The following is a 19161-nucleotide window of genomic DNA, read 5'->3' as shown; positions in this document are numbered from 1 at the left end:
TACAGAGGAACCAGCTGGCCTCAATAAAAAAAATGTGATTATTTATATGTACATAAATTATTTAGACACATTAATTATTTGTCCATCCTAATTCATGATGGCGGAGGTGTCAGAGAAGTTCATTTATCACTTGAGGGGGTTGCATTATCACAGTGTTCAGAAACTCCTGGCATAGGGTTTATTGGATCTGTACCTATATAGGAAGTGGGTGTTGGTTGGTTGGGTGGAAGCCTTACAATGTAGCTGGAAACAGGAGAAAATAAAATAAATGAGGGACTATAAAAGAGGATATTGTTACCTTGTCACTCTGCCAAAGGCTCACGTTGTAGTCGTCAACCTTCTCACTGTAGCGAGTGTGGAGCAGTGTGTCGATGGTGAGCACTGAGACGCTCTTCAGGATGAAGGAGGCGAAGAGGTTCATGTGGATGTAGTTGCGCATGCAGTGCAGCTTGCTGGAGAGCAGGGAACTTGTCAAAAATGCCTGTCCATCTCGCTCACACGGTACTTCTCTGCCCAAACTTTCACCCCACTGGGCCACTGTTCCTCCATTCCATTTTTTTTTTGCCCTCATTCTATTCATCAATTTTCCAGTTCTTGCAGTTTCATCACTCTCCTTCAACCCCCTGTGACAACCTCTCACGTTAACAGTTCTGAAGAAAATCCAGATTCTCCAGAATCGCTAGGTGTGTCTACTCTAATGCATCTTCCTCCAAGGTGTGCCCAAAGTGGAATGAGATGGAATAGGGTTAAATGTCCTTTTAATCATGTCTTTCTCAATCTTGGCAACTTTAAGATGTCTGGACCTCAAATTCCCATTGAAATCAAGGCAACTTAAAGTTGTCAAAGTGACTGTTTTAATCAGTAGAGAGAGATGAAGCAGATAATTTTAAGAGGTTGGACTTGAAGACTAGCGCTTCCCTCAGTAGAGGATAATGTATATTTCAGAATAGAATAGAATAGCAGAGTTGGAAGGGACCTTGGAGGTCTTCTAGTCCAACCCCCTGCCTAGGCAGGAGACCCTACACCACTTCAGACAAATGGATATCCAGCATCTTCTTAAAAATTTCCAGTGTTGGAGCATTCACAACTTCTGGAGGCAAGTTGTTCCACTTAATTGTTCTAACTGTCAGGAAATTTCTCCTTAGTTCTAGGTTGCTTCTCTCCTTGATTAGTTTCCACCCACTGCTTCTTGTTCTACACTCAGGTGCTTAGGAGAATAGCTTGACTCCCTCTTCTTTGTGGCAGCCCCTGAGACATTGGAACACTACTATTATGTAGCTATCAATAATCCACACCTGTTTTGCTTGAGGGCCTCTTTTGCTCATTATGCTGAGTGAGGCCCTGGATGTTTACTCTGATGGCATTAATAGTAGATGCATGACCCAGCTCTACTAATACCCCCCCTCTTTCTTTTTTCCTCCTACTTTGAAGGAATCCATCTCGTTCCAACCCAATTCATTTTCTTTTGTCTTCCTTTTTCCTCCACTATTGCAAGCGTCAACCAGCCCACCACCTCCAGCCCCAGTCCAGTTTCCAAATCACCTGAAACCCAGCAACACAGCCAAGGCCAGAAGCAGAGCACAGAGGGACACCGAGTAGCCCACCGTATACATCACTCTGAAGCTTCCGTAGATTCTATCAAACCACTCCTGAGGGGGGAAGGGGGGGAAATATAGGAAAAAAGTTCATCTGATGAACCAAATCAATTCAAATATCTATTGGAAGCCAGAAAAAGGTGATCTTTTAGAAATTAATAGAGCTTATTTAGATCTCTGCTAACCTGGTCTTCTTTGTTGTCTATCATACATTGATCAGCATTGCGCAATGACTTCCCTTCGGGACCAGTTACCCACTGTCCATCTGGACCACATTTCTTGAATACATAGCCATGCTTCACTACAGGAAGAAAGAGGAACGTTATCATAAATATATGTGACTCCATGGAGAACCTCTACCTGTTCTGAGTTTTAATCATCTATTGTTGATTCTAACGTCTGTTCTAAATTTAAATTCTGACTTTCATCTCACCTTTCCCCAGAAAATTAGGCTAATCTTTTATGCATTCGCTGACCATTTCCCTTATTTTATATTAGTTTTATGACCCTCTTTTCATTCAGAACCGAAGCACAGTGCGTGTAAGCTTTTAAATTATATTTTAAAATTGATAAACTACATTAAATCTAAATTTTAGGGAAGTATCTCAAATAATAGGTAACAAAAACTAAATAAACAAAACAGTAAAAACTAGAAAAAGACTTTCTAGAGCTTTGAAATAATAATGGCATAGTATATCATTCATTTCCCCCCACTGTGAATTATAGACCATATGTAAGCATATTGACTAATATACGGCCATCTCTTAGGCTGAAAGTTGACATGTATCACTGAATTTTTTACTACCTTGCAGGCATATATAATAGAAGAATACAGTACATCAGGGGTGTCAAACTCAAGGATGCTTAAATCTGACCCGTGGGGCTGGCTTGGAAATAGCAAAGAACTGGCTCGCGGTGCCTCTGGCAGCCAAAATGGGGCATGGGGTGGGTGGGATGGGGGTGCATGCAGCCTCCGCATGTTTGGTGGACATGTGTTTGGCTTGGATGGCTTCCTGCAGCACTTTGCTGGCCAAAATGGAGCATGGGGGGATTATGGGAGGGCATGCCCCCTTTGGGCCAGCAGGGTGCTGCAGGAGGCGTCCATCCTGTATCCCACCTCACTACCTGTCCCCCAGCTGGCCCACGGAAGAGAACTACAATGCTGATCTTGCTCTCAAAGGAATCCAGTTTGATACCTCTGCAGTACATCATATCCTCTTATTGTATCTCCCTGCTTAGACAAGGTAGGATAGTAGGTTTGTTTATTCCAATTATCCAGTCAATTTCCTTGGCTGAAGATGGAAGTAAAAGGGTCTCCCCAGTTCTCCGACATTAGAATCACCATACACATTGTTTAGATACGCACAGCCCATTTTCCCTGCTAAATACATGCTGCAATGGCAATCATCTCCCTAGTGCAAATACTGTACCTTGATCATACCAGGGCAGGTACCAGGGGCAGGAAACGTTGACAGTGCTGTTGAGTTGTGCATCAGGCCAGCACGAATACTTATCAAAGGTTCGGTTACAAACCAAATCTAGAGAAGAGAAGAAAATACAAAGATAGGTACAACAATTATATGTGGGGTGTGTGTGTGAAATATCTCACATTATGTGGACCTAAAATGTTTTACCCAATAAACTCTATTGGGGAATTGACTTGACTCAAATAAGTTGTACTGAAGATCAATATCCGTGAGATCATTCCGTCTGCTTTACTCACATGTGAAAAGGTGTATGATTGCCTAGTATTTCCTGCCTTGTACTTCATTCATAAACCTCAGCCTTGTAACCATTTGTGTGTGTCTGTACATACATGAATGCATCACTCTCAAGGAAAAAAAGTGATCTGTTAAGTTACATTCTACTATTTCTGTGATGTCTTTCTCCGTTCTTCCAATGCCAGCATTTCCAAAATTCTTGCCTAATAGTTTTCAGGATGTTATCAAAAAGCATAGGAACCCAGCTTTCAAAAGCATATGACTCCAGCAGATCAAGCTGGAAGAAAATCAGTAAACACTTTGCTGAACTGTTAATGCTTGCCCCCTGCCTCACTTTCCTTGCTCAGATAAATTGCCAGCTGATATTCAATCTCCAGGGGGATCTTGTCTCACCAGTAGATGGTGGCCAAAGGCTCATGTTGCGATGACATTCTTCACTGTAAGCCTTCCAACTTTCATACACGTATTCATAGACATATTCCATAACCTGGGCAGAGGCTCCCTGAGGAAAAGAAAGGAAAGAAAATAGGTGGACTGGCCTGCTCAGTGTTTGTGTATTTGGTCTGAAACAACCAGACAAGGACTCAGGACCCTTACCTGAAGGCAGAGCACCAATGCAAGCAAGATTCCGACAAGTTGCGACTGGGACATCCTTCTGGAGTGCTGCAAAACTGCATAGGGATACTCCTGGAGATGTTGGTATCCTGCAAGATGTCCTACTGATGTTTTATCAGGTCTCCTGCAAAGAATTAGGAAGGGGAGGGGAAGCAAAGTTACTTATGCCTGCGTGCTCCTCGCTGCTCAACTGTTAGTTCCGAGCTTCAGGAGCGTGTCTCTAAGGTTTATGACGCAGGCGGAGACAGGGTTTGCTGGGCTACATCCAGATAGTCAGCCAAGTGCCAGCAAATCATGGATTGAAAGGAACCTGTCAGGAATAAAGATGGATGCTCAGCCTCCTCCCAGGCCAGGTGTTAAGGACCCACTAGTGTTTTGACTCCCTCTGGTTGGTGCTGGGGCCTCCGTCACTGGAGCCAGGGGGAGTGGAGGACAACCAACTTAGGGGGCTGCTTCAGATGCCAGCCATTGCAATTGGAGCCTGTTGGGGGAAGGGGAGTTATTTCTGGGCTGGATTTGGTTCCACCGCTGAGGGCTTAGAGTTGCAAGCACAAGGACTATGTTGCCTCATCGCCTCAGAAGAACCACAGTATGTTCTCGCCTTGCAAACTCACTCACAGATGAGCGCACGTTTGCCAGAGAATAATATGCAGCCAAGTAAAAGAGCACACATTTTTTTAAAAAAATATAAAGCTTGAAGTTTTCTTTACAGAGGATCCAGCAGTTGATCCCATGACTAAAAGCACATCTGGAACTAGGAAGGCCACCTCATTTTCCTGGAAAGGCACCTTGGCCCGCAATATTGACTGACACGCTCCCCTTGCCAGGGAGTGGAAGAATTGGATGGTAAGTTAGTTGTGTGATGTGTGCATGGTAAACTAAGTATCTATAGACAAGAGGGCATAGAAAATAAAATGCATTAGAGCCACTAAGTAAATTATGTGAGGGATATCCAGAAACTGTGCTGCTTGGGGGAACCAGCAGAGGGTAGTATAACTATGTAATCTCTGGGTGCAATAGCAATAACAAGATGACATCCAAAGCCGAAAGACGATGTGTGTGCTTGCATGCATGTTCCTAAGGTCAAAAGTAGCAGCATGCATGGGAAAGCAGGGAAGGTTATGTTCCTTGGGCTACCAGGACAGAGGGGCTGAAGTCTGCTGAGCACAAGGGACTGGATGTCTTTCAGTGCTGATCTCGTGGATACTGTTCTTTGCATTCCATCCCACTGTCAGGGCCTGCCGGGACTCTCTCCTCCCGATCCAGTCAATATGTCTCTCCCCCTCCCCTTCCCCACAGTCCCTGTCCAAGAAAATAGGGAGGGACGAGGGAAAATATGCCAGCACCGCTCTGGCTTGTTTACAGCTCCTGGCACAGTCCAGTTAGGACTCAAAAGGCAGTTAATCATTAACACCCTCCAGGGATCCCTGGCTCTTCAAGCCTTGTTGTCTCCTAACCCAGGAGCCCCCTTTCCGGTGGCTGAAAAAATCCCCCATGTGCCCAGAGTCAGGCTTCCTGGCTGGAAAGCTATGCTGGGTTCCCATGGGTGGTTGGGCAATGCCCTGGGTTCGTGCAGAATACATTCCGAGGCACCCATGAACTAATGCCTTCAATCCTTCTCTAATCTGGTTAAAGGGCTTCTGAATGGGACTGCAGTGCTCCGGACAAACAAGCTATTCTTTGCTGGGCACCTTGCAACAACAGACCAAGCTTTTGGCAACAGATCCCGCCAGAGCTCTGCTGGGATTAAGAGGGGGCTGCTCCACTTACCCCATGAAGCAAAAAGCCCTTGGCCTTAGATTGCTGGAGTTTTAACTGTGGAGCCTTGGAAAGAATAACTTCCCACCAGACACCAGAATTTCCCATTCCCCAGAATTCTCTGAACGATGGAAAAAGACAGCCAGAAAACCGGGAGATCCTCTTTTGCTAGACGGCAACTGCACCTTTCCGAAATTGGCAGGATGTGATTGATCCAAAGAAGACAGTTTGGGTTTAGCAAGAAAAGGAGTCCCTGTGGCTAATAATTCTTGCTGCCTCCCCTTCGTAGCTCGTGGAAACAACATACTCATCCAGTAAATTAATTCGTTTAAGACATTTGTAGACCACCTACTGATTGCAATGAATCCACAAAAGTGGGTCACAGTAATTGGAACCTATAGTCAAACCAACACCCACTGATACAGGCATGAATAGTGTAAATCCAGAGCAGTTGGTGATCCTTCAGTCAGTATAGAAATAACTGGGCCTTCCCTGATGTGATTAAATGGCAATGCATAAATACATTTTTTTTCCAGCCATAGAAAATCTAACTCAAGGTTCTGGCACTGAGAATTCGAGAATGTAAATACCTAGTCCTGCCATAGAAGTGTGGCCGTTCCACAAACTAACTTCCAAAGAACAAATCTTTTGAGTCTGTAATGTAATTCTGTCTATTTGTTGTTGTTAGTTGCAAAGTCATGTATGACCCATCGCAACTCCATGGACAACATTCTTCCAGGCCTTCCTGTCCTCACCCATCCTCTGGAGTCCATTTAAGCTCACGCCTACTGCTTCGGTGACTCCATCCAGGCAGTTCCTCTTCACTTTCTGCCATTAGAGTGGTATCATCTGCATATCTGAGATTGTTGATATTTCTCCCAGCAATCTTAATTCCAACTTTTGATTCATCTAGCCCCACTTTTCTCATGATGTGCTCTGCATATAAATTCTGTCTATACCGTGCATATTTCTCTCCCGCATATGAAAGCTACTGATTTGCTCATTAAAAAAAAATTCTCCTAGATTTGCTTTATATCTTGCCTTTTGCCTCTAAGCTTGAACCCAAAGTGAGTTAAAACTTGATGCCCTGCTTCTATGGCTGGTCTGCATTTGAATGGAGGATGCCAGAGACTTCTCAGTAGTTGCACCACAGGCTCAGCTTTTCCTCTTTGAAGACAAGGGCCTTCTACGGGGATTTCTGTGTTCACGCCTGCTTTTAATTCTTCTGTGCTTTGGTGGGATATACAGTATTCTGCGGATAAACTGCCTGCTGCTTTCAGGCATCAATCCAAGTACATCATGCAATCTTGTTAGGCTTTGTGCAGCTGTGTTGAACTTTCTCCAAGTAATGACTTCTGGCCAGTGGTGGGTTTCAATTTTTTTTAGAACCTCTTCTGTAGGTGTGGCCTGCTTTGTGGGAGTGGCTTGCCAGTCATGTGTTTGGGTGGGAGTGGCTTGGCAATCATGTGGCTGAGTGGGAGTGGCTTGGCAGTCATGTGATTGGGTGGGTGTGGCCAACTTGTAAAATGTGGTGAAACTCACTTAACAACGCTCTTGCTTAGCAACCAAAATGTTGGCTCAGAAACTCTGGCATTTGAAGCACGCAAGTCTTAAAGCTGTCAAGTTACAAGACCCTTGCACCTCTAACCCTTTAGAAAAAAAACCCAGGGGTGTTCAAACAGCTTTAAGACTTGTGGACTTCAACTCCCAGAATGCCTCCTCTCGCTCTTCATCTTGATGATGTGTGGACAGACAGGGGAAAGGAGCTGGAACCGGTTCTAAACGGCACTGTAGATTTGTGGAACCTCTTCTATAGAAGAGGTTAGAACTGGCTCATGATTAGCACTCAGCTGTAAGGTCTGACACCACAGAACATTTAATAGCCACTTATGAACATTTAGTTTATTTTCTTTTTGATGTCATCTTTTATGCCTCCTACGCTTTTCATATCCTTTATGCTCGTACACCTACTTGTATAAATTATATTACCTTCCCATTCCTTATGAGCATAATAAAGTTTGATTCAATTTGATTTTGATAACAATATTGTTCGTTACGATCCATTTTTGCAACTAGGGTCAAAGTAAGACATAATTGTGTAAAATAAAAAGAGCGGTGCAGATTTTAGACTCATGGATTAGGAGAGAGATGATGTGTGAATTAGTTGTCAGTTTTAGCAACTAAAAATGGTTCTTCTATTTAATGATTACTGAGAACTGTTTGTTGAAAATCAGAGCACTGAATATAACATCCTCCAAATTTTTTGTAGCGTCCAGGAAATTAGATCAGTATTATCCAAGATGAGGTTTAAATCAAGGGCTTTCCAGATTATGTGGAAATATGCATATCAGAATTGGTTGTTTTTCCCAGGGAAAAGCAATTAGAGGGTAAAGCATGGCATGGTTATTTTCCTGTTGGCTGTCTCTCTACTTTGGAGTAATACATAACTCACAAGTGTCCCCTCTTCCATTTTCACAGGAATAAGGTAATTCCACTTCAACGAGGTAACACTTTTAACAACCACACAGTGTTGTGCAAGAATAACAGCAAGAATATCTTTTTAGGAATGTAACTCAGGCCTGTATCACACGAATGCATATAAGCACATGTTGCATAAAGGATATAGTAATGCACGTAAACATTTGTGGCAAATAAGTGAAATAATTATTTAAAGAGCTGTGAAAAGTGTTTCTTGAGGGTTACGATAAAGGTTCTGTAGAATACTTTTTTTAAAAAAAAAAGAGAGAGAAATAGATTCATGTGGAGGATAGTCAGATTTTAACGTTTGGTATTATTAGCTAAAAGCTTCATGGAGCCAAATGGATATAAAGTCTTGAATTATGCTACCTTGTTTCAGAAATTTCATTACAATAGCAAAGTGTTTAGGGATGCATTGACAAAAATTTATTGTCTTTTCTAGTTTGGAAGTGACATGGGATCCCTGCCTTTCTACTATGTAATGCCACACTATTTCCTTTTTCTCCCATGTCCACAAGTGACTTTGATCAAGCTGTTTCTAATTTTTATATCTTGACGAAAGAAACTTTTTTGGTTGAGCTGCAGGGAAACATGCATGCCTCTGAGGTGTTTTATAAGTAATTAGCCTTCCTACATGGGCTACAAAATGTGCAGATCATCTCTGCATGGTAAACCAGAGAACCGGTTCAGGGGCGTGGCAGGCCTGCGTTGCTGCTGGTTCCAGCGGCCCAGGCCACCAAACCACTACTGGTTCAGCTGAACTGATCTGAACCAGTAGGAACCGGTTCCACCACAAATCCGCGGTAGACTAAAGCGCGCTCGACGAAAGCGCATACGTGACGTCATCACAGCGCGACGAAAACGGCACGCTGTGAGTGGTAAATTTAAAATTAACGCGAAAACCTTACCCTAACCCCCCCAAACCTAACCCTAAACCTAACCCTAAGCCTAACCCTTAACCTAACCCTAAACCTAACCCTAAACCTAACCCTTAACCTAGCGCTAAACCTAACGCTAACCCTTAACCTAACCCTAACCCTAACGCTTAATGTAACCCTAAACCTAACCCTAACCCTTAACCTAACCCTAACCCTAAACCTAACCCTTACCTTTATGTGAATCGGCTTGCTTTAATTTAATTTTAATTTTAATTTAATTTATTTTTAATTTTATTTGTCGCGCTGCTGATGACGTCACGTACGCACTTTGATCGGGCGCGCTTTAGTGGACCGCGGTTTTGACGGGTCACGGTAGGAACCCACCACTGCTTGTTATTGAGTTTCTGGATATACTGTCAATGTCTTTCTAGATGAAGTCCGCCCTGCTGGGCTCAGACCTGGAAATAAAGCCTAGAACTCCCTGATTTAATGCTCTACATCTAAATTCAACACTCTGAAGGTAGAAGCAGAGTCTTACTGATCAGGGACTGGGTAGTTTGTGTCTAGCTCTCTGTCTTTAGAGTGCATTTTAAAATTCCCCATTAAATCCACAGCAAAAATCCCCCCTCCCCACCCCAAGTTCTATCCTGCTCCCAGGATTTATTTATTTATTATTTATTTATTCATCAAATTAAGTTATTCTTATCCTTGGGAAAATCATGTTTCCTCTGAATAGCGTCTAACTGCTGCCGCCTGGGAGCTAGAAAGCTCATTAATCAGAGAGGCTGGAGGAAGCTAGCAGCATCGAGAGCTGTCCATTCTGTTGGGATGAGCTTTCTTCATATTAAAATAAGACAAATATAATGTGTCTCTTAATTGGAAAGAGCCTGTACAGCCTCTGCTCACTTTGGCTCAGGTTTCTTGGACTGTGAACCCCACAGGCAAATTTCACCCTCTGGGAATTACTGTATCTTCAAAGCCAGAATGATAAGAAAGAGTCACGTCCTTCTGGAAACTGCCCCTTTGGTACTATGCTATCAAACTTTAACACAGACTTCCTTGCTGTGAGGGAGGAAGCCCCTTTTCAGCTTGCAACATCTGGAGATGGTCTCAAATTCCACACCCAGGAGAATTTAAGAGCTGTCGGGTTGCTGGAATTTGCAGAGATACTGGTATATGCACGCATTGGGAGGACAGACTAGTTTTAGCGATTTACCTTTCCACTGGAAGAGTTTATTTCTTACTGTATTGCTGACAGAGAAGTACCCTCCAAGGAAGCCCAGTCACACGCTATCCTGGGAGCTGTAGATTCTTCCAGAAAAAGAAAACCTTTGCTCTAAATCTTCCTTAGAAATAATTCAGTCTGTGTTTCTTGATGCCCCTTAGCCCAGCTGGACATGCTACTTTCCTGGCCCAGTCCCTGAATTGAAAGGGCCTCTTCCTGCTGCAGTCCAGCTCTGTTGGGCAGGGATTTTCTGGTTAGAAGCTAGTTTTTTTGCACCAGCTACGTTCAAGTAGTCTCACCCAAGCTACATTACAGATCAGGCCTTCCTAATGGTTTTTGGAGTCTGCCTTGGGAAGAGGGCAAAGAAGATACACCATTGACTGTGCTCAGCTCAATCACAATAATTGGAAATATGTGTTCTCCCTGCCGGAGTGGCCTCTCTTCTCCATGCTTGGTGAACGTGCTCTAATGACTAATGACCCTGGCCCCTGGGAAGAAAGTATCAAGGACTTCCTAAAACTGTTTCTCTACAGCACCCAAATATACTGATTCATGACATAAGCTCAGCGGGTTAGGAAAGGAAAACTCATGTTATCACAGTTCAATCTATCTTGCAAGATTGTATGATACAATTCTAAGACTACAATTACTTTTTGCTTATAAATTAAAATGGGAAAGAACCTTCAAGGAGGGGGAAAAAACCCTGCATTACTCCATAAACTCTGGAAACTTTCACTGAAAACAGATTCTCAATAAATTGAACTACACTAGATGAGCATTCCAACTTCATCCTTAATAAGCAAAACGTTTAACAGATTAAAGCCACTTAAATTCTTTAGTGCATCATAATGTTTCATTATCATAATGAAACAATGAAACATGAAACATAAAGGCTTTTTTCCCATCTGTTTCCATCTTTTCTATGTATTTGTTTCAGCAAATTAGCCAATTATCGGATCCTTGAATCTTAAACTCTTAATGTTTTAAATTAGGCCATTTCCTTCCATCGACTAATATTCTGTAAACTGCAGGAATGCAGCACAAATTCTTGATATTCCAGAAGAACCTTTAATGGCAATAATTAAAGTAAAAAAGAGTATAATTTAAATGAAAGCGCAATAATAGCCAATAATTCCTAATAGTATTTCTCCTTTTGGACCAGGTTTTATATAAGTTCATGATGAAGCTGATAATATTTGACAATCACAACTACATTCCTGCCTAAACGAGATATTTGAAGAGAAGAAACTTCACATAAAATCTCAAGTCATCCAGTGTAACTTTCCAGCAAAGATTGCTAGTGACTAACAAGTTGGGTTATTGCTCCTCATAGAATTATTCTGGCCATCAGGCACAATTCCCTGCTCAATGCAGAAATTCAAATTAGTGCATCCGTGAGAGATGGTTTTCTTCCCTCTGTTTGAACCTTGCAACAAACAACAACAAAAAGGAGTCTTATGGGCCCTTGTAGACTGAAAATTTAGGACATATACGTAATGTTTAATGGATGTGAGTCCACTTCCTCAGTTTCATTTGATGAAGTGGAAGCCAGTCCATGAAAGTTTCTGTCCTGACAAGTTCAGAATTACAGAGTTGGAAGAGACCATTTAGGCCATCGAGTCCGATCCCCTACTGAGCACAAGAGTCCTAATTACAATTTCTCGACAAATGGCTATCTATTTTCTGCTTGAATACATCCAGTGAATGAGTGCCCACAACCTCTCTGGGTAACTGGTTCCACTGTTAAAATATTCCTTATTATGAATTTTATCCCCTTAACACTCAAAGAGGATCTATCTGTCTGCCTGGAAGGCAATTGCATTCTTTTGTACCTTAAATAGATCTCAAATCTTTTTTTCGTTATGACGTCCTTATTTAAGGTATATGAAGAGTGCTATCACTTGGGTTACCCCTATTTGGGCTGCAAAAATGCAGATAATCAATACATCAGCTCAAATGCACTTCTCTATTTCTCTTGTTTTTTTTTTATTTATAGCCAAGCCAAAATGGCCATTGAGGGTTATAATTAATGATGGAGAGGGAGAGATGCACCTTAGCAGCCTCAAATAGCCAAGAGGAATGTAGCAGATGCTAGGCGAACCTTTTTTGGCTCGCGTACTATAAGTGGAGGGAGCACAGGGGGGGTGTCGTGCGTGGGTGTGCCATACCCATAATGCAATGTGCGATCCCCCCCTCAGCACACATGCGCACAGGACAGACGCTCCCATCCCCATTTTTTGCATGCTTTTTTCGCCCTCCCCAGGCTCCAGAGGCTTTATAGGAGCCTGGGGAGAGCAAAAATAGCCTCCCCCCCCCCCCCGAGGCCCTCCGGAGGCTTCAGGAGCTTCCCTGAAGCCTCCGGAAGGCAAAAAACGACCCTACGAGCAAACCGGATGTTCGTTCCTGAACTTCCGGTTTGCCCGTTTTTTTGCACTCTGGAGGCTTCAGGGAAGCTCCTGAAGCCTCTGGAGGGCCTCTGGGGGGGGGTGGGGGAGGCTGTTCTCGCCCTCCCCATGCTCCTATAAAGCCTCTGGAGTCTGGGGAGGGTGAAAAATGGCTTTAAAAAAGGCTGAACTCAGCTGGCCAGTGCACGCATGCTCGCTGGCCAACTGAAAGGGCAATGCCTCGCATGCCCTGACAAATGGTTCTGTGTGCCACCTGTGGCACGTGTGCCATAGGTTCGCCATCCCAGTGCTAGTCCCTATCTTCTCATTGATAAGATAGCAATAGTATTTAGACTTATATACTGCTCCATAGTGCTTTTCAGCACTCTCTAAGCATTTTATATATGTCAGTATATTGCTCCCAGAGATCATGAATGAGAGGTCATAAATCATTTGTATGCCAAGATTTGTACTGGGGAATGACAGAAAACAGATAAAACGACTACCTCCAGGGTGAGAATAAGATAATGCTGAATTCTGAGACATCTTCTAAAAATAGTTAGTGGGGCATCTTTGAACTGTGATCATATGGAAGAGCTTAAAGTCACAAATTGGGAATGGGGGAGTTATTACCAAATGAAAGAAGCCCCCTAAATAAATGATTATGTGGCTTGAAATGGGTCAGTGCCATTCTTCAACTTTACTGGAAGGGAGGAAGGGAGAACAGAATGATAACTTTTAGAGGAGAAAAATAAAGAGGTTATGGAAATTAAATTTATTTTAGGAGCAACTATTTGTCAGAACTCTGCAGGTTTCCGAACAACAAGTGCCCCAGTGGTGGGATTCAAAAATTTTTATCGCTGGTTCTGTGGGTGTGACTTGGTGGGCATGGCATGACTTGGTGGGCGTGGCTGGGGAAAGGTACTATAAAATCTCCATTCCCTTCCGATCATCTGAGACTCGGGAGGCAGAGAATAGATGGGGACGGGGTCAGTCAGAGGTGGTATTTACCAGTTCTCCGAACTACTCAAAATTTCCGCTACTGGTTCTCCAGAACTGGTCAGAACCTGCTGAATACCATCTCTGAAGTACCCATATTAGATCCGGAGAATTGCAGTTCAAGAAACAGCACTGCATGCGTATCTTTGGGATTACTTCATGGTCCAGATTTAAACGTGTGACTATCCTGCCACATAGTTTCAGTTACCTTCGAATGACTTATCTTCACTTTTAGCCTCATTTAATTTGATGAACCATCTGGAGGGAGGCTTGACCTACATGCCTGGTTCCTATCAGACAGAGAGCTCTGGATTCTATCCATTCAAGAGACCAGAGAGAGACTGGAGATGCATTGGTTGAAATGTTATTTTTAGGCACAGAGTAAAATGTGTCACTGTACAGTTGCCTTTATAGATGGAAAAAACGCCTTAATTTATACTTCTCTACTTAACATGAATATAGACCTACCAATTTTTGACGCACTTTTGCAAAGTAAATCAATCAGTAGGTGGGTGGCTAACTGAGAAGCCTATGGTTGGAACTCCTGATAGTTAATAAAAATCAATGATGCTTGGTAGTTTTTCCAAGAACAATAAATATAAGCATGTGCCCAGATTATAGCACAGGGCAAAATGATGTTGAGAAGGTTTCTGATTCATAGTTCCAGGAGAATATACACTGTATATAAGTATAAGACGCACCTTTTTCCCCCAAAAAAGAAGATGAAAATCTGGGTGCATCTTATACACTGAATACAGCATTTTTGCCTCCCGAAACTCAATCCCCTTTGTAAAAATGGCCTGCATAGCCTTTAGGAGGCTTATAGAGTGCTCCTGGGGGCTGGGGAAGGCAAAAATGGGCTGTTTTTTGCTCGTTTTCCCCCCCCTAGCCCCTAGGAGCACTGTATAAGTCTCCTAAAGGCTATGCATGCCATTTTTTTGGACAAGAATGGGACCGTTTCCACGAAAAATGGACCATTTTTTGCTCATTTTTGCCAGCCCTCAGGAGCACTCTACAAGCCTCCTAAAGGCTATGCATGCCCTATAAATGCCCAGGCCATTTTTGGGAGGTCTGCAGAGTGCAAAAACTTTTGTTTTTAATTTGCCTCTTCAAAATCTTGATACGTCTTATACTCCAAAAAATATGGTAAGGCTGTGAATAAAGAATGAAGGAAAGTACAAGAATAGCACTGCCCACTACATTAAAACATCTGGATGATATATAACAAAAGCAGGCAACCCTTATGGCCAGAGACTCTAATTTTACTTTTCAAAATTTGGAGATTGATTGAATCCATGGCTTACAAGGTCCTAGTGGGTGTACACTGTAAAGCCAGAACTGAAATGTTTAGATCTTTTTAAAAGGGGGGTGGGCGCTAGGTGATTAATGGACAAAATCAGTGCACTAAATTTTAATAGTGCATTACACCTCTATTTTGTCTTTAAAAAAACATGATGACTCTTCCTATTGAAAGTCTTATCTACCTATTTTGATGTGGTATGGCTGGACCTCTTGGGGGGCATTAAAAAAATGGAAGCTATCCATGGCCTATATTATACAATTTTCTCTTCTCTGATAAATAAATATACAATCAATCACTACATTTCTGAAATATTGATGTCATGCTGGCCACATGAATGGGGAAATGGCTTTGGACAGCATTGGTTCAATGGATGAGCACTGCCCCCTATAGTCCAGGCGTCTCCAACCATGGCAATTTTAAGCCTTGATGACTTCAACTCCCAGAATTCCTCACCAGCAAAGCATTCTGGGAGTTGAAGTCCGCTAGGCTTAAAGTTGCCAAGGTTGGTGACCCCTGCTATGGTCGGTAATGACTAGCAGAGTAAAATCCACAGGGAGTCCCTTTTTTATCCTTCTGAAATGTATGGGATGGGTTTTATTTTACAATAGAACAACAATGGTTGGCAATACTAACAACCCTCCATTTGAGAGCATCCTTAGTTACTCTGGGATTCTTTTGTGAATAAAGTCATGGAATGGAAGTGCTGGAAGAGACCTTGAGGACTCCTTACTCTGACCATGGCAGGAATTCATTATTAGAGCATCCGAAAAAGATGGCATTTGGTGATATATATATATATATATATATATATATATATATATATATATATATATATATATATATATATATATATATATATATATATATATATATACACACACACACACACACACACACACACACACATACATACACATACATACATACACACACACACACACACACACACACACACAATATATTATTAGCCCTATTGTACATTTTAGCAATGTATCACAAGACAGGAGTGTGCGTAAGGCAAGGATTAGAGATCAAAAACACGATTAAGCGAGCTCTGGGTACATCACTAGGTGAAACTTCATCATCCAGGATGATATGGAAGAAATTTGTTTTGAATGCTAACAATAAAGTTGAGTTAGAAGTTAACTGTGAAAATAGAACCTCTCTGTTAATCCTAACCAGGATAAAATTTCTTGGCCTCTTACAGTAAAATCTATTGATTCTGACCTCTGTTGCCATTATTTCAGAGGAAGGGAACAAGGGGAACCCTATACTCAAAAGAAAATGATCAAAACAAGACCATGAAAAGAAAATGATAGTCATTGCAGGCATCTATATCTAGAAAGCATTACTGTTTGTGTCAGAAGGAGCTAGAATGAACCCAGCAGATGTTAGGTCTTACATTAAAGAAATAACAAGGTTCTGTGGAGGGAATGGGGTGCTACCAATATATATAATTATTCATTGCTGCTACTATTACACAGCTACTTATATTAAGATATATCTCAGCCCCTCCAGGATGTCTCTCTATTTCAGGGACGTGCAGTCACTAGAGGCAAAGGAGGCGGGGCCTCACCAGTCTCCTGAGGGAAAGGAAAGAATTTTAAAGAATTTTTTTTAAATAATTAAAGCCAGGGTAGTTGCTACCAGATTCCAAGTCACAATGGCTTGGTGTCTGCTTAGTGTTAACCAAAGCAGGAGGCGAGAGAACTCGGGGCCTCCTTTGCATAAGGAATTTTTCGCCTTTTAAAAGTTAAGAAAGAGTTAAAAAGCAAAGAATTTCATATGCAAAGGAGGCACTGATTCTCCCGCCTCCTGATCTGGGAGCAGCGAATCATGTCTTGTTGTTGCAGTTGAACACGCTTACATTGGGTGGGTTATTTCGGAGGGCGCGCTTCAGAGGAGAGAGGAGTGGGGGAGAAGGAGGAGTCTCGCTCTTCACTGCAACATGTATGTATTATTTGGTTGGTTCACTAGTTGAAACAGAAATAGTTCCCTGAATCCCTGAAGAATATTTAAAGTGGTAAAAAGAAGCTGACTTCTTCAAATGAGGAGTCCACAGCCCAGACGAGGCTGGAGCGAGAGCCACGGAGGCGAAAGGCAAAGAGAGGTGAGGGGGTGGGGGTGTTCAAAGATGCCCCCTTCCCTTTTGGCACTCCGCAAGCCAGGCCCGCAGCGGCAAGAGTCTCAGCTCCGCTTCTATCCCCTCCCCTCCGCTTATTATTTATTTGTTAAAGCCATGCCGGCTCGGCCACCATTCAGCGAAACATGTCCTGGTTTGTGGCTGGGCAGCAAACATGCCACCCGGCCACAAATCAGGACACGTTTCGCTGAATGGCGGCTGAGCCGGATTACACCCCGGAGCACCCAAGCCCCAGGGAAGGACCCCATCCTCGTGGGAATGGTTTCTGCTGGACCTGCGGCTTGCCAAGGGCTGGAAGGCTCACGTACTGCAGAGGGCAGCAGAGATAAGGGCGGGTGACAAGAAGAGGCGGAGCAGAGTAGAAAGCGGCAACAAAAGGCATCTCCGGAGCCTGAGACTTCCCGCCCTTCCACCTGTGGAGCCGCTCCAGCCATATCGCAGGGAAATGGGCGGCCGTGCCTGCGGGTGGCAGCTGCTGCTCCCGGCTCTGCTATTCCTCGGCGGCGCCCAGGGTCAGCTTTGAGGTTAGCGCTCCATTCCGATGAGGCTACGGGGAATCCCGAAGAGTTGAGTGGCGATGGACGAGCCCTTTGCCCTGGTCACCTAATCCGTGAGGATAGGTCCGCGTCTTGAGGACCGCAGTCCGGGAATTCTTCTCCTCCATCCCCCCTCCCGGGCCCTTAAGTCGGAGACCTGCATGCCTGGTTCGTCCAGACGCGCAAGGCGAGGGCACGGGGAAACGGAGCTAAAGGGGAGGGAGGTCAGCATGCCCGGGTCAGCGGGGCGCGATGCTCCAGCAGCGAAGGAGAAACACCTTCGATTTCTTCACGTGGTTTCTTCCCCCAGCTCAGTTGGGGAAGGTGGAAAAGCTCCCCGGAGTCCTTGCTCCGCCAGTAGCACGTGTCAGGTTGCAATTGTGGATTTCCACGTGCCTTTCTCCGTAGAAAGTCAGACACTGACTTTCAGTGGCCCGAGTCTTTTGGAAAGTCCTGCGGTGGGGATGGAGGAGGTGGGGGGTGAGGTGGCAGAGCACGGCAGCGGCGAGAAGCAACACCCCCGCCACTGTGTCCGACAGGCACCTCGTGTTTATGCCCGCCATAAACACAGGACGTCTGTCGGACACAGCGGCAGGGACGTTGCTTCTCGCCGCTGCTGCGCTCTTGCCTCACCAACAGTAACCCTCACCGCACGTCACTGCTCTATTTCCATCTTTGCCTGGAGCATTTACAGTTCCAAAAATAAGCCCCCAGAATCAAAGTTAACAAGCAGGAATCCCTGTACAATTTGTGGCATTTACATAGATTTGGTTACAAGAAAGAAACAAAGGAAAGTTAGGTAGCATTCAGGAGTGCTATTCCCTTCCTTTCCCTACTGGTTCGTAAATGTGAGTACGTGCATGCGCTCATCCTTCTGTGCATGCGCTTTTGGCGAAAAAAGGGCCTAAATGGGATGCCAGAGAGCCGGGGAGGGTGGGCGGGGCCACCTGCAATTTCCACTACCGGTTCGAGCAAACCAGTCCAAACTGGTAGAATACCATTTCTGACAGCATCCCTCTCTCCTAGAAGAGATTCTGCCCTCAAGGGTATATTTTGGGGTAGCTGGAATCAATATCTCCAAGCTGCTGAGTTTTTCATTCTGGGTTTAGCACAGCATTTAAAAGCCAGACAAATGGAGCATGGTGAATCCCAATTTGCACTCCTCAGACTGTCACCAAATTACCCTGGCCAATATTTGACAATGAAACAATTGATTTTTGATATGCTATCAAACTTTTGATTGGATGGAGGAGTATAATAAATATGTTTATTATAGGGCAATATAAGCACATTAAGACTATTTTTTCCGCCTTAATTTCTTCTTGGAAAAAATGGCTGAATCACAGCATTTGTACGATCCCCTCCTGCAATTTTCAGGAATCCAAACATTTTGAAGATACTAAAGTGCAGCTCTGACCTTGAAAATGGCAGTCCAGTCCTGACTTAAAACATTGGTGGAAAAATATATGGTGTCATCATTGCTGTATATTGAAGTTCCATTTAGTTAGCTGGTTTAAAGTCAAGAA

General features: G+C 43.6%; 1 protein-coding gene across 3 annotated transcripts in view; it reads right to left on the bottom strand.

Moving 5' to 3' along the window:
* The window catches only part of GCGR (glucagon receptor), a 45176-nt gene that overhangs the window by 11106 nt on the left and 14909 nt on the right, over nt 1-19161 (bottom strand). For all 3 annotated transcript variants that reach the window (XM_032208969.1, XM_032208967.1, XM_032208968.1), the window contains 6 exons: nt 3914-4055; nt 3710-3818; nt 3026-3133; nt 1781-1896; nt 1543-1649; nt 299-452 (listed from right to left, as the gene is read on the bottom strand). In XM_032208969.1, coding sequence (XP_032064860.1) covers nt 299-452; nt 1543-1649; nt 1781-1896; nt 3026-3133; nt 3710-3818; nt 3914-3967 — 648 coding nt within the window. In that variant the 5' untranslated portion in view covers nt 3968-4055. The remainder of the gene's footprint in view (nt 1-298; nt 453-1542; nt 1650-1780; nt 1897-3025; nt 3134-3709; nt 3819-3913; nt 4056-19161) is intronic.

This window comes from Thamnophis elegans, chromosome 2, assembly GCF_009769535.1.
Source record: "Thamnophis elegans isolate rThaEle1 chromosome 2, rThaEle1.pri, whole genome shotgun sequence".
NCBI lineage: Eukaryota > Metazoa > Chordata > Lepidosauria > Squamata > Colubridae > Thamnophis > Thamnophis elegans.
The sequence above is the reverse complement of the archived record's forward strand: the minus strand, read 5'-3'. Positions and strand labels throughout refer to the sequence as shown.